The sequence below is a fragment of the Garra rufa genome, chromosome 10 (assembly GCF_049309525.1).
Source record: "Garra rufa chromosome 10, GarRuf1.0, whole genome shotgun sequence".
NCBI lineage: Eukaryota > Metazoa > Chordata > Actinopteri > Cypriniformes > Cyprinidae > Garra > Garra rufa.
Window position 1 is genome coordinate 45,214,877 of NC_133370.1, and position 27,314 is coordinate 45,242,190.

At 37.0% G+C, this 27,314-nt stretch overlaps 1 protein-coding gene across 1 annotated transcript; it reads left to right on the forward strand.

The window, feature by feature from the left end:
- The first annotated feature begins 234 nt into the window (after positions 1 to 234).
- gjc2 (gap junction protein gamma 2) lies at positions 235 to 27,314 on the forward strand. The gene is made up of 2 exons (XM_073849028.1): positions 235 to 316; positions 25,910 to 27,314. Exon 2 carries the CDS (start codon positions 25,939 to 25,941, stop codon positions 27,175 to 27,177), a length of 1,239 nt encoding a protein of 412 aa, XP_073705129.1. The 5' UTR covers positions 235 to 316; positions 25,910 to 25,938; the 3' UTR covers positions 27,178 to 27,314.

The following is a 27,314-nucleotide window of genomic DNA, read 5'->3' on the forward strand; positions in this document are numbered from 1 at the left end:
TTTCTTTTAGCTTTCACAAAAAAGTATCCATTGAAAGAAATGTAACCGAGATGAGAGCTCTCTGACTGAATCACGTCGGAAACCACAATGAAAGAGACATACAAACAGAAGGGAGAACAATGGCTCTATTGGCCGGTGGTGTTGCTCCTGAGTGTCACAGCCTGTACTTGGTGGTGAATGGTTTTGAAGGAAAATGATCCATTGTGTATCTTTACTTCTCACTGGTGCGATAGTGTCAAAAGTTGTGGGCTCATGATCAAATCCTGCTAATTCTACAAAGACTTAGTCAAGAGGTCTGCCATCACACTATGGAGAGGTAGGTGAACTATTTAGTGTGTTTGTCTTTTGTGGTTTTATATGCATTTACTATGGAAAAATAATCTTGGAAGAGTAGTATTATCTTTATTTGTAGCATTATTTAATATTTTTTAATGGTAGAGGGTTCTGTTTTTTTATGTTTCCCTATAAACCAGTGTCATGTAATCAACATTGTGTGTGCTTTTTATGCCAAAATTTAGATAATTTTATTCAAGAATCTAGATGTTAAGACTATCTTCACAAGAGTTAAAAATTACTTGATTTAACATTTTACAATTTGCACCTAGTTGACACAAACTGCAATCTAACTGTGTTATCTATAAGGGTGTAACAGGAGTCTATTGCAACAGTCTTTAACTATTGTGAAGTTGGAAAAACGTACCTATGGCAGGGCTATTTTAATTAGCTAAAAATAAAACCATAAAAAAGTAATTACTTAAAAAATAATCATAAACTGACAATAAAATAAAACATTTTAAAAACAATTTTCACATTTGACAACCTTATTATAAAAATATGTGAATGATATTTAATGAAGTAAATTTAAAGGCCTATAAGGTTAACAAATTTTTACCTAAACCTGATTGACTTGATCGAAGTTCACCTGAGTTTAGATCTCTAGTGTGTGCAACAAGTACTTTGCTGTGATGTAGCCAAATGTGGTCTTTGAACAACAACAGTGACCTCGTTCTGTGAACTGATTGACCAAAGAGTTATTTACTCATGTGGGGAAGATCAGACGGCACAAAGGTTGCAAACCTTTGCAAATCTCAATAAGGCACAGTTTAGTTTAGGACAGTGTTGTCATACTGGGATTATCCTTTACACTTCTTATCTGTTTTGACTTCACCTGACTTGACTTGAAAAGTTAAACTACAAAAACGTAAATTTGCTTAAAATGTTGACATCTGTCACAGTTCTGTCTGTCATTGGTTTCACCCATTGTCTTCCCCTGCCATTCTCTTGTCATTTGGTTTAGCCCTCGTCACCGTCATCTGTTACACCTGTCCTTGTAATTATTAGTCATCTGTGTCACCTGTGTTTGATAATTAGTTTGCCTTTATAAGTCTGTCTTTGAGTTTAGTCTTTTGTCGGTCTTTAACGTTGAATGTCGTGTGTGTTAGTGTTCCTGCCTGATCCTGCCTGTTCCTGCATTGTTCTTCTTGAATTATTATATAAAATATATTGTTAATTGTTAATCTTGTCTTTCGTCTCATCTCGTCCTGCACACACCCCTGACAGAAAGACCGACCCAAAACAGTTCACGGAGTCTTCCCCTGCGTTTCTTTTCTGTTTTTTGTATCAGTGTTTGTTTTATATTTTTTTTTTCCCTTATGGATATCCCTGCCGTCCTCATCATCCTGCTGGAGCAGGGGAACCGCTCTCTCGAGGACCACATAAGTGACTTTGTGTACCTCGCGCCGATGACGCATTACCCGGACAGCTGCCTGTGCACGTTCTTCCGTGCAGGACTTAACATCGCCACGAAAGCGCAGCTGTCCGGGGAGGGTCCTCGAGAGAGCCTCGCCGGTTACATCGAGTGGGTGCTGGTGTCCAGCAGAGCTTCGTTGACCGCGAAGGATGACACCAGCCCCACTCCAGACCCAGAACCCAGCCCAACATCACCCCGACAAGCGGAGTTGCAGCCCGAGCCCACCGACGATGGAGAGCCCGAGCCGAGAGCGACAGAGCCAGAGCCGGACCCATCGGACCAGGTGCGAGAGCCGACTGCAACATACGCGACGGTGGAGTATGACGTGGAGCAAGAGAGGGCAACAGAGAGCCCTGCCCACTGCACCACCACTGGGGGTGAGCTTGAGGACCATTCTGGGGACCTCATTGACTTCTCATCTGAAATATCCGTCTGTCCTGACTTCCCTATCAGCCCGGAATTCCCACCCTCTGTCATCCACACCCATGCCTGGGTGGCCGCCGCTGTCCCCTGACAGCCCCTCAGCTCATCCTCAGCCCAACAACTGTGCAGTGGGCTCACCGCGGGGCTGCCAGCTTCCATCGGCGTCTCGGCTGGAGGATCCCTCAGCTCCGCCTCCAGCCTCCGAGTCCAGGACTCCGCCTCGGCCCTTCGACCCCGCGGTTCCACCACGGCTCTTGACGCCCTCCTCTCCACCGTTGCCCGTCGATCCACCAGCTCCACCGGGCTCCATCGTCTTTCCGGCTCCGCCCTGGTCTGTCGTCACCCCATCGTCTCCTCCGGACTCTGCTCCTCCGGCTGTGCCTCATCGCGCCGTCCCTCCGGCTCCTAGGGACTCCTCCTTCCTGCGGGCACAGCCTCCATCCTCCGTCGCTCCGGCTCCGCCGCGGAACTCCGCCTCCGCCTCGGCCGCCAGAGCCTATTCCACCTTGGCCCTCCGGATCCTCGGCGTCACCCCAGATCATCGGCTCTCTGTCTCCGCCTCGGGCTCCTCCGCCATCTGCTCCGCCTCTGTCGGTCGGCCCCATGGAGTCGGCACGCCTTCCTCCACCATGGCTCCTCCCTCTGTCGGCTCCACCGTGGGCCGTCATCATGGCTGTGGTCTGGGTCAGTTCCTCCTGCTCCAGGTCCCTCCTGTTTCCTCCCTGGCTCCTCCCACCTTCGTCGCCCCCCTGGACTCTGTTGACTTTGTTTGTTGTCCCCCTCCAGGGGTGCCGTCCTCCGCCAAAGCCTCCTCCCTCATGGACTCTGTTTTTCCCCCCCTCTCATTTTTTCCACGGCGCGAGGACGCGCCTTTCCGGAGGGGGGCGTAATGTCACAGTTCTGTCTGTCATTGGTTTCACCCATTGTCTTCCCCTGCCATTCTCTTGTCATATGGTTTAGCCCTCGTCACCGTCATCTGTTACACCTGTCCTTGTAATTATTAGTCATCTGTGTCACCTGTGTTTGATAATTAGTTTGCTTTTATAAGTCTGTCTTTGAGTTTAGTCTTTTGTCGGTCTTTAACGTTGAATGTCGTGTGTGTTAGTGTTCCTGCCTGTTCTTGCATTGTTCTTCTTGAATTATTATATAAAATATATTGTTAATTGTTAATCTTGTCTTTCGTCTCGTCCTGCACACACCCCTGACAACATCATTTGCATGTGTATTACGTGTTAAGGTTTGTGCACAGGTGGGTAGTGTTTCTTGCATGCCTAATACAGCACTTTTGCGTATCTTCATAAAAGGGGATTGTTTTGACAGTGTTGTTGTCTGTATGCAAAACTTCAAAAATGCAAAGGAAAATCTTTTTAGTACTTGCCATGTAAACGTATCCTAAAACTGAGTCCAAATTGTATCAGCAGCGGCTCCTTTCTGCTTCCTGTGTGGCCTTGATCCAGTGACAGTGCCAGGCGCAAACATGATTTTCATGGACTCCACTGTGAGCAGACTGCAAAACAAATAGATTGACTCAAACATTCCATCAGAGAAGAGCATTCTCACTGTTTGGACATCTAATAAGCACTTAGTAAACTGATATCATGGCATTGCAACAAGTTTTACTGTTGTTTATACTAAGGTCAGGAATAGTACCTGGGCAACATCCCATGAAGGAGATATACTTTGGATACTGCAATCATAACATTTTTAAAGGCTTATTTAGAGCAGAGATTCCCAAGGGGTGCTTAAGCAGGTTCAATGAGTTTTAAATGCAGTATGATCATTTCTGGTTGAAATTTCATTACTTGTGATTTTCGTTCTTTATTTCCATGTAAATTCATGTCCCAGTCAATTTTTTGGTTAAATAAACATTACTTACACTAGCAGAAGAAAAAAATCATTATTTTATGTTTTTATGTAATCAATATTCTGAAGTTAGTGTTTTTAAGCATTTTACATTTAATCCAAAATAACTCAAGAAAGTAACAATTTTATTTTATATATTTTATTTGTTAACTTACACTCAGCTATTCTTTTTAATAGTTAACCATTAACTATTTTTGAAATGTTCAGATCATTAGTCATCAAAGCTCAGTAAATATTGGTCACAGACACAGAGATTTACTTTACAATTCACAAAGCTACTTAGTAAAAACTATGTGACAGATCATGTTTTAATGTAATTTTAAGTTATATTTTGACATAACAAAGCGGTTATTTTGAAGTGTGTGCGTTGTTTACTTACTTTTTTAAATTAGTCTTCCCATTAAAGCCCTTATATTCTTCAATCAGACTGATTGTGCACAAACACAGGAGGCGGGATTTATCGCATGAACCAATCACTGTCGAACATAAGCAGTCATATCCAATCATATCGCGATGGAGGCGTTGCCTCCTTCAAGCGACTTTCCACCTCCCACTAAACTCAATGGGCTCAGGGGAACTTTACCTGCTGGTGTCACTGTTGGACAATGTTTCTTTAGGAAAACAAATGATTCATAAACCTCTTAATGTTATATTTTGGCATACTTGGATTTTTGTCCTACAAATTTTTTTCATCCTTCAATATTTTGAGTAGGCTCTGCCTCCCCTACTGAAAACAAAAAAAACAAAAAACAGATAAAACCAGTGTAGGCTGGTTGGCTGGTATTAGCTGGTTTTCAGCAGGGATGGTAATGGCTTCACTGGTTTTAACATTAGGCCTTGCTTCATATGAGATGGCTTCAGTAGTGACCAACAGTTGAGGATTTCATTCCTTTTGGCATCCTCACTTTACAATAAAGCGCAGATGAAATCTGATCCTTTTACCTTGGAAACAATCCCAGTTTTTGACTTTCGAGTGGAATTAGTCAGCACCAGCTGATTACGACAGATGCCTCATCAGTTGGTTTCTGTTTATGAAGCTTGCCCACCCAACATTTGGAAGGGCGATCATCTCACTTTGCACATAAATTGCCTCCAAGGCCATTTTTATAGTTTAGAGATATTTCCTTACAGACATTCAAAAGTCACAACATATCAGTAGTCTTATGCATACACCTTCAAGGAGAAATGTGTCCTGGCCTCATGTGGAGGTTAGTACACACTTTTTTGGGTACACAGTCACTTAAGGCATGGGTTGAGGCCCATAGAATGAAGGTTGCATACTTAGACCACAGGGTTCGGAGTGGCAGAGGTGGATCAGTTTTACTTCAAGCGAGACAGCTCATGGCTCCCTTTGGTTATCTCTTTCGTATGCCTCTGGAGACAGACAATCTGGCTCATGTGTAGCCGTTGGGCTGCTTATTTGCTTACCGATACTCTTTTGAATGCAAGAGCCTCCTCCACCATGCTCTATGCTTTTAAGTGCTGAGTTATGGTACAGAGAATTTTTTGAACATTTGGAGACAGTTTCAAAGAGAATTCTTAACCTTAAAGGAGTAGTTCACTTTTAGAACAAAAAAATATCAGATAACGTACCCCTTGTCATCCAAGATGTTTGTAGCCTTCTTTCTTTAGTCGTAAAGAAATTACGGTTTTTGTGGAAAACATTTCAGGATTTCTCTCCATATAGACTTCTATGGGGCCCCGAGTTTGAACTTCCAAAATGCAGCTTCAAATGATCCCAAATGTGGTTAAAATGATCCCAGCCTTCTTGTCTTGCTCTGCCTGAACTGTTTTTTTTTTTTTTTTTTTTTTTCAGTTCAAGACAGTTAGCGTATGTCAATCTTATTTTCTCCCTCAACTTCAAAAATCATTTCAAAATCATCCTACATTGCTGCAGAAGTACAGAGTAAGCATGCAAAAAAGATAAAACACCCCTTACAAAAAAGGTAAAATAGCAATTAATTTTTTTGCTCTGGAAGTGAACTTCTCCTTTTATCTGACTGTATTGTAAAGTGTTATACATATTGTTCAAAAAAGAAAAAAAAGAAAGAAAATAACTTTTTTTTTATACTATGAAGTATTCCCAAGGGCACTGTGTGCTTATATTCATATGCCAATTCAAATGCAGCTTCAAATAGTTCTAAATGATCCCATGAGAAAGAAGGGACTTATCTAGCGAAATGATCGGTTATCTTCTAAAAAATGTACAATTTATATGCTTTTTAACCGCAAACGCTTGTCTTGGTCTAGCTCTGCATAAACTGTGTGTATTTCTGTTTACAACAGTTAGGTATGTCGAAAAACTCCAATCTCATTTTCTCCTCCAACATTAAAATAGTCCTAAATCTCTGTTTTACCTTTTTTTGTAAAGGGTATTTGATCTTTTTTGCATGTTCACATTGTAAACACTGGGTTGGTACTTCTGCAGTGATGCAGTACGATTTTGAAGTTGGAGGAGAAAATGAGATGGGAGTTTTACATCGACATACCTTATAAACAGGAATACACACAGTTCATGCAGAACATGTTTGCAGTTAAAAAGTATTTAAATTGTCAATTTGTTTTAGGAAATAACTGATCGTTTCACTATATAAGACCCTTCTTCCTCAGCTTAGAGCCCTTGTGAAGCTGCTTTTTAACTGCATTTTGGAAGTTCAAACTCGGGGGCACCATCGAAGTCCTCTATATGGAGAGAAATCCTGAAATGTTTTCCTCAAAAAAAAAAGGGGATGAGTACATCATCTGTAAAATTTTGTTCTGAAAGTGAACTACTCCTTTAAACAATAGGTCATCAAAAATAAAAATGTGCTGTAAATTTACTCACCCTCAGGTTATCCAGTCACTTTTTTCTTGAGTAGAAAAATTCATAATTTACAGAAATTTTAACATCTTATGTAAAAAGCAAGCTATTAACTATTGGTTGTTTGAGAAATGTTTGCTTGATAAATGTGCTTATGCATGTGTCCATTTGTAAGCAAATACTATATTTTGCATCTCATGCAATAACATTCATACATCATTATGCATGTGTGGCTTAAGTGTACACCCTAATATTGTAGGGCCTTTGTATATATAAGGATGAATTTACTGCATATTCCATAAGCTTTAGTTACATAGACATAACATTTAAGAAGATAAACTAGGAAATGAGGCTTTTGACCTTTACAGAAGAAAACATGTGGCAAGTTCAAATTCTCAACTTTATTTGGATTTGCTCCTACATCTGCAAGGTAAAGTTTATACCAGCATTTCTTGTTTACATACAACAACCACCTACAAATAGATGAAGGTTTCCTGCACATATATCTTTTTTTTTTTTTTTTTTTGCTTTTGGAAGAGGGTTTAAAAAAATATTCAAATCTAATCAAATACATTTTAATCCTATTATTAATTTAATCAGACTCTAATTCAAATGAGATTGTAAAAGGCTGAGATTCTGTTAGGAGTATCACAACTAAATTATAATTACAATTAGACCATGATAGAGCTGATGGAGAAAATAACCACAGCAAAGCAGGAGAGCCAAACTAATGTAACTCTGACTTATGAGAGCTCATTCGAATGCACACGTCAATGAAAACACAGCATGCCGCAATTGGTGACGAAGCAAGCCAATGAGCTTTTTATATCACAGACCCTTCTTGAGGATCCATATTTAGAATTACTAACAAGTGCGGAATACAAATATCACTGAATATAGACTCTGTTCCTCATGCAGATCATTCTATTCTGAAGATTTGTATTTTGATTTACAGCATATTCAGAAAACGTCCCCATAAAAAAGTAAATATTACATGATGAGTAATGGTTAAATAAGAAATTGGCACCAGAATGAGTTGGCACAAGAAATTACTCCAAACAGAATGAAATGGGAAATTGTAATAAGAATAGGTAAATGAGCCAACTTCAATCAAAAATGTGAAGGTAGCTAATGAGTCTATGCACATGTAGAACCACACTTTACATAATAGATATGTGTCTTATGTAGCATTGGTATAACAGTAGCAATAGCCAGAAATACATTGTATGGGTCAAAATGATTGTTTTTTTCTTTTATGCCAAAAATCATTAGGATATTAAGCAAAGATCATGCTCCATGAAGATATTCTGTAAATAGTATACCTTAAATATTTCAAAACTTAAATTTTTTATTTGTAATATGCATTGCTGAGAAAAGAAAAACAAAAACACACATTCTAATTTCCCCTTTTCTGCTCTTTCTGCTCGTTTTCAATCTTTCTTTAAAGCTCAGTTGAACTTACTAAACTAATTTACATTAAAGTCACTGTAAGTTTATAGTGCACAGGGGTCTTCCCTAAAAGTCACTCTAAATTTTACAGCCCTGCCATCTAGTGGTCTCAAAAAGTAGTACAATTGCAAATTCTGATACTATTGACAAATTGGAGTATGCGATGAAAGACCAATTTAAATTCTAAAATTTTGAAACTGAAGAACCTGATAAAACAATATTTTATTTTTCTATTTATCTACATATCATGTGGCAAATATATTCTTCTATTTTACATTTTAGTTAGAAGTTACAAAATAGATTATTAGCTTGACAGTTTGAATGAAAAGTAGAATAGAAATTGCACAGTCTCTCACGTTTGCTTTAATGATCATGCACCTGGAGGACTTAACAAGTTTTAATTTGTTTAAAATGTTGCAAAAAGAATGTTGTGCACTTAAATAGAATGAAGGAAATCAAGCAAAGGCATGATGTCATGCTTTTAATTCCAATTTGAAAAACTAATACAAGTACTTTGCACTGCACAAGACTTCTAATTACATAGTAGTTTCTCAAGGACTACTATCAAATATTGTGAGACCAGCATGCATCCCAATATGTTTATCCAGACATGACAGAAGTATCACTGCATAAATTATTCTCATATACCGCTCATTTCATGGCATATATGATCGCATGAGATAATACTTGTGAGCGTAATAATCTTGGTCAGTGATGGCTGTTATTGCTGTCAGAGCTGTAGTGGGGAGGCCTGGGGTGTGAGTTGGCCCAGAATGCTGCAGCTCTGCTGGGCCTCTGAGGAGGAGATCTGGCTCTCTGTTCCTATTACAACCCCGGTGACCCCGGGAGTGATGAAGAGTCCTTAGGCTTCGCCTCACCCCCCGCATGACATGGGCAATTTTGACAAGATCATGTGAAAGAGAAATAACCTCAGGCTTGTTGAAGTTGAGTGTTAAAAACTATTCCATACGACGAGCGCAGTGTCTATGATTGTGTTGGCATGCATGCAACAGCTGTAAGCTCTACAAGTTCTGGTGTCTGGGTTCGCTTTAAACAAAACCCATAGACGGACCCGAGTTATGCCTAGAGACCAAAATATTGAATACAAACATGCTCAGAACACCTTAGAAACTGGATCTAGCTCTGACGAACGGAACAGTCTGTGACTGTGCTGTTTTTGAAATATTGCTTTTAACTAATGAAGGAAATGGAAAAAGATTCTTATCCAGGAAAACCCCTCACATTTTCCCCCTGTCATCTGACATCTGCAAATTTTGAGTTATGAAAAAAGCAAGATGCCTTGATGCATGCAAAAAGAATTCTGGAACAACAGTTTAGTAAGATATCTGCAACATTATATAATCCGAAAGCTGAATAAATGAGCTTTCAGTTGATTTATGGTTTGTTAGAATATGACAATATTTGGTTGAGATACTACTCTTTGAAAATCAGGAATCTGAGGGTGCAAAAAAATCTAAATATTGAGAAAATCGCCTTTAAAGTTGTCCAAAATGAAGTTCTTAGCAATGTATGTTACTAGTCAAAAATTAAGTTTTTGTATATTTACGGTAAGAAATTTACAAAATATCTTCATGGAACATAATCTTTACTTAATATCCTGATGATTTTGGCATAAAAAAAAAATCGATAATTTTGACCCATACAATGAATTTTTGGCTATTGCGACAAATATACTCGTGCTGCTTAAGACTGGTTTTGTGGTCCAAAACTAGGGTCACATCTGCGTATTTTAAATGTGTTTTACAGTTTACATATTTTAGGAGGTCTTGTCTTAAATATGGCCAACAGGTTATACACTGACAGTCATAAACCAAAGTCGTGATGAACTCTTTTCTATCCAGACAATTATATTGACACTTTTTATGGTTCTTTGCAAAGAAAGTGAAGCATTTCATCAATCACTGACCAGACAGAAAAATAATTTCTTTTAGCAGTTATGCGTTGGAGGAGAATTACTGAATTGCTATTACTGTGCTTTATACATTTCCAGAGTGGACATACACACATTCTCTAAATGTACATTTACCACTTTAAATGTCAGAAAAGCAACAAAGCTCATTGGCAATATGACAAAAAAAAAAAAAACACTGAAAAGTCAACATAAAATCAAATTGGACTTCTAATCTAATTGTAAAAGGCACATTAGTGTATAATAGCCCAAAGAGAAATAATGTTTGTCTTTGTAATCTCAAATTAAAATGCAATAAAGTTGCACTATCTGTGGAGGGGAAAGTAAAGTTTTAGCCAGTCATTTGTCTAACAATTATTTATTTATTTGTTTTTAGCAAAATCTATCTATCAGTATATTTGACATTCATTGCTCACACTATGTGTCTTTAAGTACTATTTGTAATATCATAAATAAATAATATTATCACATATTATAGTCAAATAGAAACACTTCACAATATGGTTCAACTTTTATTAATTTATTTAAAAAAAATAAAAAAAATACAAAAATGTAAGTTATACTATTGTGTTTGTATCCATTTTATTAAACATAAACCTTTATAATATTAAAATATTATACACCATGGTACCTTATGTGTGTGCGAACTGAAAAGTGACCTTATTTAATTGTATTGTTAATTATTGAAGAAATCAGTTCAGTGTGAAATCCAAGTGACAATAAAAATGTGCATATGCTGTAAGTGGCGTACTGTAATATTTTAATATGATTAAGGGGATTTATCTGGGATTGCATAAAGAGAAGTGGAGGAAAACTTCTTCAAGACTATTTGAACCTTAAAAATTAAAAATAAAGGTGCTTCACGATGCCATAGAAGAACCTTTTTTGTCTAAATGGTTCCATAAAGAACCTTTAACATCTGAAAAACCTTTCTGTTTCACAAAAGGTTCTATGTGCGATAGAATGTTCTTTAGATTATCAAAAGGTAAGAAAAAGATGGTTCTTTAAAGAACCTTTGAATGAATGGTTCTTTGTGGAACCAAAAATGGTTCTTCTATGGCATTGCTTGAACCCTTCAAAGCACCTTTATTTTTAAGAGTGTACCTTAAAACCTGGTGAAAGCTCTTATAAAGCCGAGGGGGAATCACACAAAATACTTGAAACAGAAGATAACTGGTATATATAATGCCAGCTTTTTCATTCATATACTGTACTTTCAGGGGTTCTGCCACACTGCACAGCATGCTGAGTCGGCTGCAGTGGTAGATGTACATTAGCTTGTAATTTGTGTGATGTTCCAGCAATGTCCTTCTGCGCTTGATTACAGCACTAGGCAGACGAGAGACTTCAGACTTCTGAGGGAAGTTTCTCTGGCAATGTTGCCATGAACCTTTGGGCAGTTGTTCCAAGTCACCTCAGTAAATTCATGTTTTCATCAAACTCTGTGTAAGTGGCATTGACCCAAAGGCAGCCCTAAGCCTGGCTCAATGAGGAGATGTAACCAAATGAGACTGCCACAACAAAAAACGCCTATAGGTTAGCCGCCACGCTAGCTGATGGGTCCACCCAGTGTATCTTTGTGTGTTAGTGTGTGTGTGTGTGTATTTGAGTCAGTATATGGAAGTGGTTCTTTGGGAGGACTTTGGAGATGCATGCTTGTTGTTTAGATGGGAGTTTTCTGTCAGTGTTTCTCTGAGGGCAGTTCTCAGTTGAACTTGATATATTACATAAACTCTGACATCTGTGACCTAAGACCACCCCCATCAACTTTAAGATTTTTGGAGAAACTTAAGTTGACATTAGAAAGAGCACATACTGGTTGCTCACTTCACCAGCCAGTCCAACTGCATCATTCTAATTTTAAACTAGCTTTAAAGACATTTGTTGAAACATAATTTTACTACAAAACTCAAAATGGCTGATGTCCAAAAAGGCTGACATAGGAAAAATAGTTCTTGTTTAATTTGGTATGCTGTTCCAAATCTAACAAGACCAATCTTATGATTTTGGCCAAACTGATCAAACAGATCAGATATAAGCAGAAATGTCAATTTATATATCTTTTGACCAGTAGGTGGTGCTGTGCTAAAACAACTCATTTGCTCTCAGTTCATGCTTGTTATAACACATACCAAGTTTGGTCAGAATCAACTAAAGCGTTGTGGAGATATAGCCTCATCTCCATTTTTGCACAAACTTTGTTGAATTCTTTAACACGCTTTATGAAAGAGGTTTTGTATATCAGAAAGCTTTTGATAACTTTTTGCCAGAATGCTCTGAAGATGATCTGAGCCAATTTTTGTGAAAATTGGACAAACCTCTTCAATAAAGTTGATATTTAAAATAAATCAAAATTGCAAAAATTTTGGCCATAGAAATTAAATTTCTCATATCTGTTTTTGCACAAATTTTCATTGAATTCGTTAACATGCTTAACAAAAATGGTTTAGTATATTAATTAAATTGTTGGTATGCATTCATTTTGCTTTTAGACCCTATAGATCAAAAGTTATTAGCAGAAACATAAGTGCAAATTTGGCCTGTTAGTGGCACCAGAGAGTTTGAGTTCGAGACTCCAAATTTGTTCTGGTTCATTTTGAGACTGTCTTCTATCTGTGTGCCAAATTTCATAACCTTCCCTAAAGCAGTTTTATAAGATTCATAACAAAGTTTGAAAAATACAGCATTTTAGTACAAAATTAAAAATGGCTGACACAGTCAATTTTTGTGCAAATTTCATCAAATTTGTTAACAAAAATAGTTTGGTATATCAAAAAGCTTTTGATAACTTTTTGCCAGCATTATCTGAAGATGATCTTAGCCGATTTGGTGAAAATTGGACAAACTTTCTAGGATGAGATTGAAAAAGCGGATTTTTCAAAAAAAAAAAAAAAATCTAATGTGAAAAAGTTTGACCGGTATTTTCATTTTTGCATTAAATTTGATATGAGCCAAGGAATCAAAGAAAAAAAGTTTTGCTTTTAGACCTTACAGATCAAAAGTATGCCAAGATGATTTTTGGTGGCGCTGTGCCAAGACTGCTTGGTATAACGTACCAAAATTGGTCAGAATCTGCTAAAGTATTGCAAAGATATAGCCCCAATGCGCAAATTTAGTTAAAATTTGTTAACGAACTTTATTCAGTTTGATAACCAAAACATAAAAATTGGACAAACCGTCTAGGACAAGTTCGAAAAAGTGGATTGTAATGTTGACCTGTAGAAAGGAATCAAAAAAAATAATTGCTTTTCGACCGTGTGATCAAAAGGTTTTAGCAGAAACGTAAGTGCAAATTTGACCTGTTGGTGGCGCCAGAGAGTTGGAGTTAGAGACTCCAAATTTGCTATGGCTCATATACGCCTTATTCAGCCAGCCGCCATTTTGAATCGAAAACGAGGCTGTGAGGGATAGCAGTCCAGCAGCGCCCACTGTGGCGTATTGTTGCGTACCGGGATGTAGATTGTATAACCGTAAAATAATACGTCATTTCACATTTTTCCACAGGACAAAGAACTCCAGAAAACGTGGATTGTTCGACAGGACATATAACCTAACTTTCAGGTAACAATATTGCATTTATTTCAGAAAATGACTGTGGAAAGACTGCTAATTTCTAATGTGAGCATGTTTATCTTCCTTTAAACACTTTTGTTGATGATGTTATATAGATTAAAATGCTTAATGGTTTGTGTTAAGAGTCTGCAGCTAGGTCATAAGCGTCTTCCCGACCTTTATTATGAAATTACGATAAACATGACGTTTTCCTTGTCTAAAGCAAAACAGAAACAAAAAATAATGTTCTGAATATCATTTTGCGATTTTAAAAGGGGTTGACCCCAAACTCTACACGGCAAACTAATAAATAAATGTTATCTTTTGATCGCTTTGCATAAAAATAAACTTTCTACCCACTGTTTTTTGTATGACTTAACATGTTGTCTGAAAGAGGCTTACGATCTAACTGCAGGCTCTTAACACAAACTATTAAGCATGTTAATTTTTAAAACGTCATTTAAAAATAATATCTTTTTCATTTACGATCGCAAGGTTTTCTTTTCGTGAGGTCTTTGAGTTCAGGTAAACACAGACGGAGCTGAACCCTCCTTAAGCTTCCTAATTCCAGTCAGTGTTTTTGAAAAACAATCCTGAGTAAAACGTTGAGCACACTCTTGTGTTCTTTGTAATCTATACAAAATGTAGATATTTAGTTTAGTTGTTGTAGTAAAACATAACATTTTAGCTCTGCGTAAACTTTTAAAGGAAGATAAACATGCTCACATTATAAATTAGCAATTAGCCAACCGGCTAGTTTCCACAGTCATTTTCTTAAATAAATACAATGTTGTTACCTGAAAGTTAGGTCCTATGTCCTGTCGAACTTTAATAATACACATTTTCTGAAGTTCTTTGTCCTGTGGAAATTAGTGAAATTATATTTTCTCTTTATTTTTATGACTAAACAATCTACGTCCAGGTACGCAACAATATGTCACAGTGGGCGCTGCTGGACTGCTATCCCTCACAGCCTCGTTTTCGATTCAAAATGGCGGCGGGCTGAATAAGGCGTATTGAGACTGTTCTCTATCTGTGTGCCAAATTCATAACTTTCCCCCCAAGCAGTTCTATAAGATTAATAACAATAAGCTAAAGTGTTTGAAAAATATGGAATTTTGCTACAAAATTTGAAATGGTCCATACTCAAAATGGCTGATATAGGAAAATTTTGTGTTTTGGTATCAAGTTTGACTAGAATCTGCTAAAGCATTGTGAAGATATAACCTCATGTCCATTTTTGCACAAATTTTCATCAAATTTGTTAACATGCCTCTGGTATATCAAAAAGCTTTTGATACCTTTTTTGCCAGCATTATCTAAAGATGATCATAGTCAATTTTGGTGAAAATTGGACAAACTGTCTAGGAAGATTTAGAAAAAGTATGTTTTTGAGATTGTCCTCCATATGTTTTTTTTTTTGTTTGTTTTTGTTTTTAAATTCAAGAAATTTAAATTTTGGCATGCATTCGACTCTGCAGTTCTATGGGCTTCCATAGACTCCCAGAGTGGCTCTTTAACTATATATAGATACAGACTGACTAAGATATCTATCAAATGTCTTCTCTGATCATGACTGGTGATTGCATGTAAAATGATTTCAGTGATTTTGGAAAAAGCTTTTGTTTACATTTTTGGACACATACAGATTTTAGAACAATGGCTCATGTGCTCTTATATGACTCTGATGCATCTAGGAGAGCTGACCTCAGTGGGTTCTGTACCTAAATTGCTACAGTATGAAGTTTTAGCAGACACTCATCTTGAGAATGATCTTTAAGGACTGTATGGCATCTGGGATGTGTTTTAATATGGAAGTGGGCAGAGAGGCATGGCCTCTGGAGGACAGAGGCCAACAGCCCATCTGAATGGGTGGGCTGCACATCCATTTCACAGAGGCTTACGAACACACACTTCCATTAAAGTCCACTGAAATTTTTCTGCTCACTGAACATACAATGCTCCGTCATGGCACTATGTCTAGCGAATGAGATAGTAAGGCACTCCCTCTAGACAACAGCCTTTCTTCTGTAGAGCTGTGATGAGCGGAACAAATTAAAACCATTACATAACACAAGAAGATATTAAGGTTTGCCCCTGTGTTTCTGCATTCGTGTTGGTCTGAACAATAATCAACATTGTTGGAATTACAGGTTAATAACACACTGCATAACTTATGCTGTGCTGCAAAGTAAAATTATTATATATTTACATGATAATTTTATTCAAGTATAGTAGGACATACATGACATATATCAAATTTTAGTTCTCTACCCTAGTAATAGATTTAAAATGCATTTATTTTATACTAAGTATAGTTCAAGTTTAACATACTGACATATTGCTTGAGTCTTAATGATATAAAATTTGTAATTAAACTTTATTTGGAGTACTACTTGTGCATAATGCACATTTCTTAATATTAAGCCTAAAATGTGTTTTAATGTCACTATTGATGAGGATTGTATATGATCTTTAAATAATGTCTGTCTTTAAATGCAAAATAATATCTGTCTTTAAATTATTTAATTTTAAATGCAAAATAATATAAGTGTACCTAAAGTATATTTGCAATAGTTCCACTTAGTTCCACAAAAGCATATCTTTAGTTGGACACTACTTCTGACTCTAAATATACCAGTTTAGTATACAAAAAGTATAATTGCAGAGTATTTTTATGATGTACATAATATGTAAATGTATTTGCACTATACTTATGAAATAAATGTATTTAAAATACATTTAGTATATTTATTTTTCACTAGGGTACAGGGATGTAAATAAATCAGGAATTGTGCAAATATGGCAGCAAAATGAAAAAATGCCCTCACAATATTAAACTAAAGTCATGATTAAAGTCATTGACTGCTTCAAGGATGGGGAATGTTAATTCCTTCGTTTAAGTAACTGATTTGTTTTTCAAGATAACCTATGTGAGGGCTTGATTTTTGTCATAAGTTTGCAGTGTAAAGATGACTTTTGTTAATGCTGATAAATATTGGTAACAGCCTATAGTGCTTTGATTGATTGAATAAATATTTAAAAGAGTAGTTCACTTTCAGAACAAAAATTTACAGATAAGTTACTCACCCCCTTGTCATCCAAGATGTTCATGACTTTCTTTCTTCGGTCATAAAGAAATGGTGTTTTATGAGGAAAACATTTCAGGATTTCTCTCCATATAATGGACTTCTATGGTGCCCCCGAGTTCGAACTTCCAAAATGCAGTTTAAATGCAGCTTCAAAGGGCTCTAAATGATCCCAGCCGAGGACATTTACAATTTATATACTTTTTAATCTCAAATGCTTGTCTTGCCAGGCTAGACAAGACAAACATTTGAGGTTAAAAAGTATATAAATTGTAATTTTTTTTTTTTTTTTTTTACAAAATAATCCATTGTTTTACTATATAAGACCCTTCTTTCCTCGGCTGTGATCGTTTAGAGCCCTCTGAAGCTGAAATTTGGGAAGGTCAAACTCGGGGGCACCATAGAAGTCCATTATATGGAGTGAAATCCTGAAATGTTTTCCTCAAAAAACATAATTTCCTTACGACTGAAGAAAAAAGACATGAACATCTTGGAAGACAAGGGGGTGAGTACATTATCTGTACATTTTTGTTCTGAAAGTGAACTACTCCGTTAACATAAAAGGCAACACAAATGCATTTAATAAGGTCATTCTAAGCAATTGCCCTTACAAAGAAAAAAAAAAAAGCAAATTTGCTTCTTAATGAAAAAGTACATGGGTTGCACAATCTGATGTGCATGAATGATGGGATCTCCCTATTAATAGAAGGGAATAGTTTGGAGAAAGCAGCTGGTTTCTTCTTGGTGTCTGGGCGGTAAGACAAGGTGAAATCGAACTGGTCAAAGAAAGGAGTCCATCAAGCCTAATAAGGATTCAACGTTTGGCTTGTTGGAGGTACTCCAGGTTGCAATGATCTGTCCAGACCAGGAATGCATGTTGAGCCACATCCAACCAATGTCCCTGATTTTCCAAGGCCAGCTTGACAGCCAACGGTTCACAAACACCAGTATTATACCTGGACTTATTGGAGGTCAAGCGATGTGATGGAAAGACACAGAGATAAGGAATTTGAGAAGCTTTGCAGAAGAGGCCAGTTAGTAAGGGCTCTCAGGCGGTATGTGAAAGTAACTGAAGCATAGCAGATCACTGATCAGCTGTTTTGGTGATACTAAACAAGCACAGCTGTGTCTAAGGTCACATTATGTCAATATATTATATTTTGGGTTGTTAGAAGCAAGAGAATCAATTGAGGTTCACTTGGAAATACAACATTTATTTTTAATATTTACAATGTTTTTGAAAAGAGTGTAAACGTCCAAGCGCTACGCTGGAAATGTCCCGTCTTTCCATCCTATCTCTAACTCCTGGCCTGGGCAGGACATCTAAATATTATGACACACACAAGAGCATAAAATGACAGGCACATAAACGCTTTATATTTATTAAATCGTATTGAAAATAATTGATTAAGCAGTTAGTGTTTAAAATTCTGTTTAGATCTTGTAAATTAAACACCATTTATATGTAATTAACCTCCTCCAGAGAACACTCTACAGGCCAGTCGATTTGTCAGTCGCACTTTTAATATAATAAACCTACTCCGTTTACCATATTCAAGTGGTTTTACCGTGAATGCACAGAGCAGCGTGTGAGGTCGTCATGGCATTTGTGCTGGAACACGCCAGAAGTCAGTCTTTGAGTTTAAACCCTTGATTCAAGGCCAATAGCCAGAGGAACTCTTTCTCTCTTAGTTTTTTTCTTTCTCTTTATACTTGCTTTTTGACGGTGGGTGCAAAACAAGCTAGAGTCAGAGATGAGTGTGAGGAGTCAATGAGACTCACGGTCTCTCGTGTGCTCTCTACAATGGCCACACGGGATGCCGAGCGTTCACTGTGGCTAATATGACAATGGATCACGATTCCATTTAACTATGGATAGGCGACTACTTCACTGAGCGCACCTGAAGCGGAATGCTGAGAGGTCACTACGGTTTGGCGGAAGGTTATGACCGGATGGAGCGCGCTTCTTCTGGAGGTGTTTCCTTGGCGCAACTTTCCAAGGTCCGTATGTTATTTCCTCGTAGCCTGTAACACGTGTGATGATGTTAGCTATCTAAAAATCTCCACTAAATGCTTTTAAATGTATTTATTTTCTGAGAGAAATAGTTAAAGTAGTACTTAGTATTTGGAATTTCATACACACTGTAAACAGTAGCTGGCTACTTTTCCAATTTGACCAACATTTCCGTTAACTCAATGGGAAAAACAAAACAATGGAATGCAGTGCAATGTTCAAAATACAGGTAAAACACCTGTAGCACATTAATACAATAGCTACAATAGTTTTTTTTCTATATTCTTTTAGTGTACCCCAATATCCTGTTTTCATTTTTCAAAACAGACGTTTTAATTTATTTAAATCAGTTGTTTATTTCCAGGTTTAAAGGAAAATAAACTACTTCGTCTCATACTTTGATACATTTGCATTTTTTAAATGTAGAATATGTGGTTTAGAGATTTAATTACAAGACCTTACAAGTTCAATATTTGAAAGTACATGAACACATTTTCAGTATATTATCATTCATAATTTTATTCTAGACTGTTAACATGGAAATGTAGATAAACAATTTTTTTTTTTACGAAATTCGTTTTTTATCACAAAATCGATAGTCCTTGAATTATTTTATATGCATTTTCTGTAGTACTGTTAAATGATTTGAATTAAGCTCAAGCTGCTAAATTGAAGACTGCTGATTGAGTGAAAGATTTGCTCAAACTGACAACTTTACTACTTGATTGATTTTGTTCATTAATTAAGGGCATTTTCCTTGCCTAATGCTATTGCAACTCAAACAGTTTTAGTCTTTTTTATTGTGTCTGTTTGCAGCTTTATGGATCAAACAGATAGCACACACAGATTCACAAAGTACTTTAGCTGCCTAGGATTTAGCCCTTTTGTGCAAAGACATGTAAACATTTACAATAGAATCATCTAATCTCTTTTTCTAATCTCATCTGTGATAAAGAAAACTTTATTTGACTACCTCCTGTAGTCATCCTTTGACATTTATATTAAATGCAGGTTTACTTTATGTTTTTATAACACATTCCATGGCTTACTTCAACATTGTGTTTCAGTGATATCCACCAGACTTTTTTGGGCCAGTATGGCAAAGTCTGTAATTCCACAATTGATTACACAGCTGAGATTGAAGTAACAAAATAATGAGCAATGTTAAATGTAATGTAAAATGCAGCTGTAACACAGGACTTATTTTTTCATTGACTGATAATGATTTGAGTGGCAAAGGAGTGGCTAAATGCGTAACCATAAATGAACTCGACATGACCTTACCGCAGTTGACCTGGATAAATGACAACCTTTGTATGTTGTTGTATGACTCACATGTTGTACTCCTTACCCTATGTGAGCAGTCTGATAACTGAAAACATACAGTTAATTACATTGAGCAAACTTGACTATTTAATTTCAGACTAATTACTGAGCTTGTAACAATTGCATTAAAAGACTTTTTGCATTAAAATACACTTTTTTTTCTCTTTTTACACGTTCCTTTGAAAAGATCCACTCAACCAAACACCTATTTTCCCTAGGGTGTCTTAGGCTATGAGGTTCCACGAATAGTGAGTACCATCTGTGTCCAGTTATCCTTGCTTTCCTCTAAGATACACAATGTGAGCCTGTGGCAGCCATTCCTGCCGGTTCAGATGGTATGGGAGATGGCAAGTCCCACATTAGGGAATGACATGTTAAAAATACGAACAGGGGCCAGTTCATATACTCCAGGGAGAAACATTTTTTTTTTTGCAAACCTTTTCAAACACGTAAATTTACGTTTTAATTGACGCATTGCTAAGCTCCACCCCTTGGATGCTCTTGCTTGCTTAGATTTTACATCCGATAGGAATGAATTTGAGATTTCCATGAACTGGATCCTTTTCAACCTCTTGATTTTGACATAAGAAGTGAGTCTATACATATGCCAGTAAGTTCTATATATCATAATGCAACATGATTCTGACATCACAGCATCTCAGATCCACCTTATGCAACTCTAGTGTTATAGAAGTTATTTTGAGATGTAACTCCATATTAGTAATCACAGGCATACATTCTTATAATAAAGGTTCTTTATTGGCATCAATAATTCTATGAAGAACCTTAAACATCCATAGAAACTTTTAAATGCAGAAAAGGTTTTTTATAGTCACAAAGGTTCTTTAGATTTTTAAAATCAAATTCAAAATGGTTCTTTAAGGAACTGTTCGCTGAAAGGTTCTTTGGGGAACCAAAACTAGCTCTTCTATGGCATCACTGCAAAAACACACTTTTGGAAGCTTTATTTTTAAGTGTAGTTTATTGTATTGCTCTTCTTATTTGTTTGTGAAATATTTTCTCAAACAGCCCAAGCAACAGGAAAAAAAAGAAAAAAAAAAGTAAATAATAAGGCAGTGCTCCATTTTGATTCCAAGTGATCAGTGCTGCCTTATTATTTACTTCTTTTTTTTCCCTCTTTTTTTTTTTTTTTTTTTTTTTTTTTGCTGTAGACTTAGGACTTTCGTTGTCAGCCTCTTCTAGTTATTTTAGCAGTACAAAAACAATTTATTATGCTGCTTGATGTTGCAAACTGATATTTGTTATCATAGCTGTAATTTATTATTGCAATTAGAAACACAGTAGTTTGTTGTGAAAAAATTATATTGCTTACTCCACTTTGATAAACTGGTTGCACACCATATGAGAATTGTCACGGCACACCTAATAAAATAGAAGTCTTGCAGAAAACAAAAAAATAGCTTACTTCAGTGTTGGAAAATAAGAACAAGAAAACTGAATGTAAAACCAAAATATATGATCAGAATCATCAGAATATAAAACAAATCAGGTTAAAATGTTTCAAGAGGGTTACTGTTTATGTTTAGGGTCAGGGGTTGGTTAAGATAATATATCAATTATATACATTATAAACAATAAAATGATATAAATATAGAATTGAATAGTAAGTGCTATAAAATAGTGTATATTGCTACATGCAAAAATAAAATAAAATAAAATAGTTTGCACCATTCACAGTCATTTCACATTCTAAATGTGTGTGTTACAAATTAACAGGCAGTTTTCACAGAACTTTTTATTAATTTAATATGCTCAGTGTTCAATATGCATTATTTTTAAATAGCAGTCAGGAATCATGAAAAAAATCATGATTTTTTGTTTAATTTCGTTTTGTAATGTTTACTATAACGTTGCTTTGTTTTTAAAACAGCTAAAGACTCATAGTTATGTGTTGGATCATGTTCTGAATAATCTTTGTCAGACATACCCATGGGCTTAGTTTTGACTGAAATTTCGTGGCAGAGTTTTGTCCTTAGGGTTTTGTTTAGGAACAATTCATCTGTGACCTGAAATAAACTGTTTTCTGAAATGACTTGATTTGTGCATAGTGAGAGAGTATTCTGCTTCATTGCCTGACAGACTATATATAAAAACTTTACATTCTGTTCCTGAGAAACAGAAAAAATCCCTCAAAACACCATAGGAAACTCATCCATAGGAAACTATTGACACCTAATCCAGGAAGAGGTCTCAGGAATAAACAGAGCTCTGAGAAATATCTTGAATGAATTCACAGTGCTTCTTTGCACAGTATATGTGACCATGGACCACAAAACCATCATAAGGGTCAATTTTTCGAACTTGATATTTATACATAATCTGGAAGCTAAATAAATAAGCATTCCATTGATGTATGGATTTGTTACGATAAGACAATATTTGGGCAAGATACAACTGTTTGAAAGCCTGGAATCTGAGGGTGCAAAAAAATCTAAATATTGAGAAAATCACCTTTAAAGTTGTCCAAATGAAGTTCTCAGCAATGCATAGTACAATTCAAAAAGTAAGTTTTGATATATTAAGGGTAGGACATTTACGAAATATCTTCATGGAACATGATCTTTACCTATTATTTTTTGGCATAAAAGAAAAATTGATAATTTTGGACCATACACTGTATTTTTGGCTATTGCTACAAATATGGTTCAAGGTCATATTTGATTATTACGAAGAATGTTGTACCTGGTATTGCATTTAGCTTACGAAAGGCTATTTTAAGGATTTTGCATATACATACTTGAAACACAGTCCATTATGCTCGTTCTCCAGTATCTCAAACACATCATCAATCAGTCAGCCTTTAAAGGAAAGTAGAGGCGTTCTGTCAGCTTTTGCACTAGTCACAGGTTGGTCCAGAAAAGAGTGAAGTTAAGGCAAGGATCTGTCTGTTAGCAGTCTTTATTTACTCAATGAAGGAATCTAATATCACGGGATAAGCAACCCAAAATGCAACAGTTTATTATAAGCACTGTCAAGACAACAGCAGACAACTTAATGAACGAACAGTGGGCCATGCAGTATATACACACAGATAATGAGAACTAAACTATAAACAGATGAAGATAAGAGGGGAAAAAAGTCAAACACAGGATGAGAAAATAGAAAACATGGCAGTGCAGCAAGGGAAGAAACCATTGTGGGGCAGACTAGTCAGTGGTAGAGACCATAATGGAGGAGTCAGCAGAAAAGAAGACCACTTGAGAACTGGTGGAACAGGAGAGCTTTGGAGACCTCCACAAAGGAGCAATGGAGCAGAGAAACAACAGCTTGGGACCACCAGGACCGTAGGACTTGAGCCTACTGAGGCCATCAGACCAAGGTCCAGCTTTACAGAAACAAATGTGTCTTTGTTCAGCTCAATTTAGTTCAAGTTTTGTTCCCATCCGATAGTGTCAGAGCAGTCGTTTAGAAAGTAGAAGATCACTGGCTTATTAATAACTGGAAATGCTATGAACAAATAAACTTCTTAGTTGCGGTTCGTAGCTGGTCCGATGCTTTCATAGCCAGTCGTTCAAGGGTGCAGGTCCACAATCTGGTACTGATGCTGTCACATCAAGGCTTGTGTGTTTTAGCTACCATTTTAACTGGAACGAGAGCATGTCGAAGATGTGCTTCTGGAGCCAACTGGGCAATCACTTCCTCCATATAATGCCCATGGGATACTATTACATTGAGTACGCTTTGTGGATGACTGGTTCTCCCTCCCCTCACTGTAAAAGAAGTTGAGAAGTTGAGTTGAGACATTGCTGGTCTAAATCCTCCAGAGGACACAAGATGTCCCTTGGTCTTCGTAAACAGAAGGACCGATATCTATCTGACAATTTAAAGGGATAGTTCACCCAAAAAATTTAACATTTATGTTTATCTGCTTGTCAGGTCATCCAAGATATAGGTGACTTTGTTTCTTCAGTGGAACACAAACAAAGATTTTTAACCCAAACTGTTGCCGTCTGTCAGTCATATAATGGCAGTCAATGGGCTCCACAGCTTTGAGAGTCAAAAAAACATGCACAGACAAAACTAAATTAATATACATTGATACTTTGAGGTCCTAACACACAAAACAAATGGTCCGTGCAAGAAACTGAACAGAATTTATATAAATTCTTTACCTCTGATCCACCGCAATGTCCAACTGTCCTGAGTGAGTTCACAACTGCCAGCGCATGACGAAGAGCAAGCAACAATAACTTTAGTCGATCAGGCTCAAAAGTTGGGAGCCTGTTAAAAAAGTCAACACTCCTGGATGAGTTCACGCAAGCAATCCGAAGGTATTAAGGATCCAAGTTAAAAAATGATATAAATACTGTTCAGTTTCTTGCACAGACTAATTGTTTGGTGTGTTAAGACCTCAATGTATCATCACAATGCGCAGGGTTTAATTTGGTTTTGTCTGTGTATGTTTTTTTGACTCTCAAAGCTGTGCAACCCATTGACTGCCATTATATGACTGACAGACTGCAATGGGTTGAGTTAAAAATCTTTATTTGTGTTTTACTGAAGAAGCAAAGTCACCTTTTGGATGCCCTAAGGGTTAGCAGATAAACATCACATTTTCATTTTTGGGTGAACTATTCCTTTAAGTCTTAAAGATTTTAGTCTTAAAAACCTTTTCATTTTGAAAATTATTTTGTTTGTTACATATGCTTGCAACATTTAAACCATAAATTAATTATAAATGTAAACAAATTTGTGTTTATGCTCTGGTGGTGTGCTTTTGTTCTAAAGTATAGTGGAATAACTTTTTAAAACATCTGTTGCTTGCCATACTGCGTATTTAGTTGGCCTGTGCAATTTTTGTTTTACATCCATGGTGTATTTTGAATTTGAGGAGCCCTGAAGTAGTGTGTCTGTGCTGGTAGCCTTGTGTTGATTTATTTATCTCTAGTATGTAATATCAGTCAGGAATTAGAAAATGAGTTTTCTACTGTGACTACTTGGAATACCCTATTTGGACGTATTTGGATCTTGTGTGTGAATTTTCACATTGCAATCTGACAAGGTCAATTTTGAACAACCGTTTAGCTAACACTCTTAGCAAAATCTCAATCTATTAGATATTCAAGTTTGGGTTGATATAATTGTGATATCTAAATCTAAACCTTTGCACCCTTCAAACATCACTGACATGTTTTTTTAATTAGAATGCTACCTTGATAATGAAGCACCATATTTTCCCAACCAGCCAGCCACTCCCAGCATTTTTTATCATTTTCACAAATATTTTGTTGTATGAATATATGAAAATGCAATCCAAATGCCAAAAAATAAATAAATAAATAAACAGAGCCTCTGCTTTAAAAAGTTTTATAATAGCTGCATGCATTTACACTTAAACACTTAAATGTGGGTAAGTTTATGGAAGCCCATTTCTGCCACTGAATAAAATAAAAATAATAATAATAATTGCGACCATTCATTTCACAATTCTGACTTTTTTTCTTACTGTTGCGAGAAGTCAATATTGCATGATATAAACTTGCAATCTGAGAAAAAAGTCCAAAATTTTCCCGTCAAAAAATAAATACAACCTCATGTTGTGTCAATCATGTTTACACACTGCCTCTGGAACTTTCGTCCGTCATTAAAAAAATTCAGATCAGGTTCGATTTTCTACATTTTCCCAATATCTTGTGTGCATGTAGATTTTTTTCTCTTTGGCTTACATTCTTCATTTTTCTTCTATTTGCAGAACATAAGTAAAGAGTCTCTGTCACCAACATGAGTTGGAGCTTTCTCACTCGACTGCTGGAGGAAATCCACAACCACTCCACGTTTGTGGGGAAAGTTTGGCTGACTGTGTTAATTATTTTCCGGATCGTTCTGACCGCAGTGGGGGGTGAGTCAATCTACTCCGATGAGCAGGCGAAGTTCACCTGCAACACTAAGCAGCCGGGCTGTGACAACGTATGCTACGATTCCTTCGCCCCACTATCACACGTCCGCTTCTGGGTGTTCCAGATAATCATGATCTCCACCCCCTCCGTCATGTATCTGGGTTACGCCATCCATAAGATCGCCCGTACCTCAGAGGAGGAGCGGTGCAAGAACCAGATTTACCAAAAAAGAAACCGCCACAGTCGGTGGAGAAATGGACACCACCTAGAGGAGGTCTTGGAGGAAGACGACGCAGAGCCAATGATCTATGAAGAAGACACGATGGATGAGCAAGAGGTCAAACCAGAGACAGACAACAGCAAAGATCCAGCGAAGCATGATGGCCGACGTAGGATCATGCAAGAAGGTTTGATGAGGATGTATGTGCTTCAGCTTTTATCCCGTGCCATCTTTGAGGTGGGGTTCCTCACGGGTCAATATCTTCTTTACGGCTTCCGTGTTAATCCTTCATATGTCTGCAATAAGATTCCATGTCCGCATAGAGTAGACTGCTTCGTCTCACGACCCACCGAGAAGACCATCTTTTTACTCATCATGTATGTGGTGAGCTGTCTTTGTCTGCTGCTCAATGTTTGTGAGATGTTCCACTTGGGGATCGGTGCCTTCCGTGACACTCTTCGTAAGCGTCGAAGCCGTGGTCAACAACCTCCATACGGCTATCCTTACTCCAGGAACATTTCTAATTCTCCGCCAGGATACAACCTGGTGGTTAAATCTGAAAAACCAGGTCGCATTCCCAACAGCATCATCCTACAGGACCAGAACATGCCCAGAGTGCTTCCAGAACAGCATTGCACAAGTCCTGATGAGAATATTCCCTCTGACCTGGCTACTCTGCACCACCATTTACGAGTAGCTCAGGAACAATTAGACATGGCGTTTCAGACATATAACACCAAAAACGCTCAGATTTCCAGAGCTAGCAGCCCTGTGTCTGGAGGCACAATGACGGAGCAGAACCGGGTCAACACAGCTCAGGAGAAGCAGGGAGCACGACCTAAAGCCAGCACTGAGAAGGCAGGGACAATAGCAAAAAATGGAAAGACATCTGTGTGGATTTAATGGTAAAATCTTACCTGACTAGTCATGAACTATTATCCTCCAAAACATATTGTCCCAGCCAATGCAAACTACACTGAGGGCATGACTGAACATTATGTACCCAAGTTCTGTTGAACATTAAACAAAACTGAAAATAA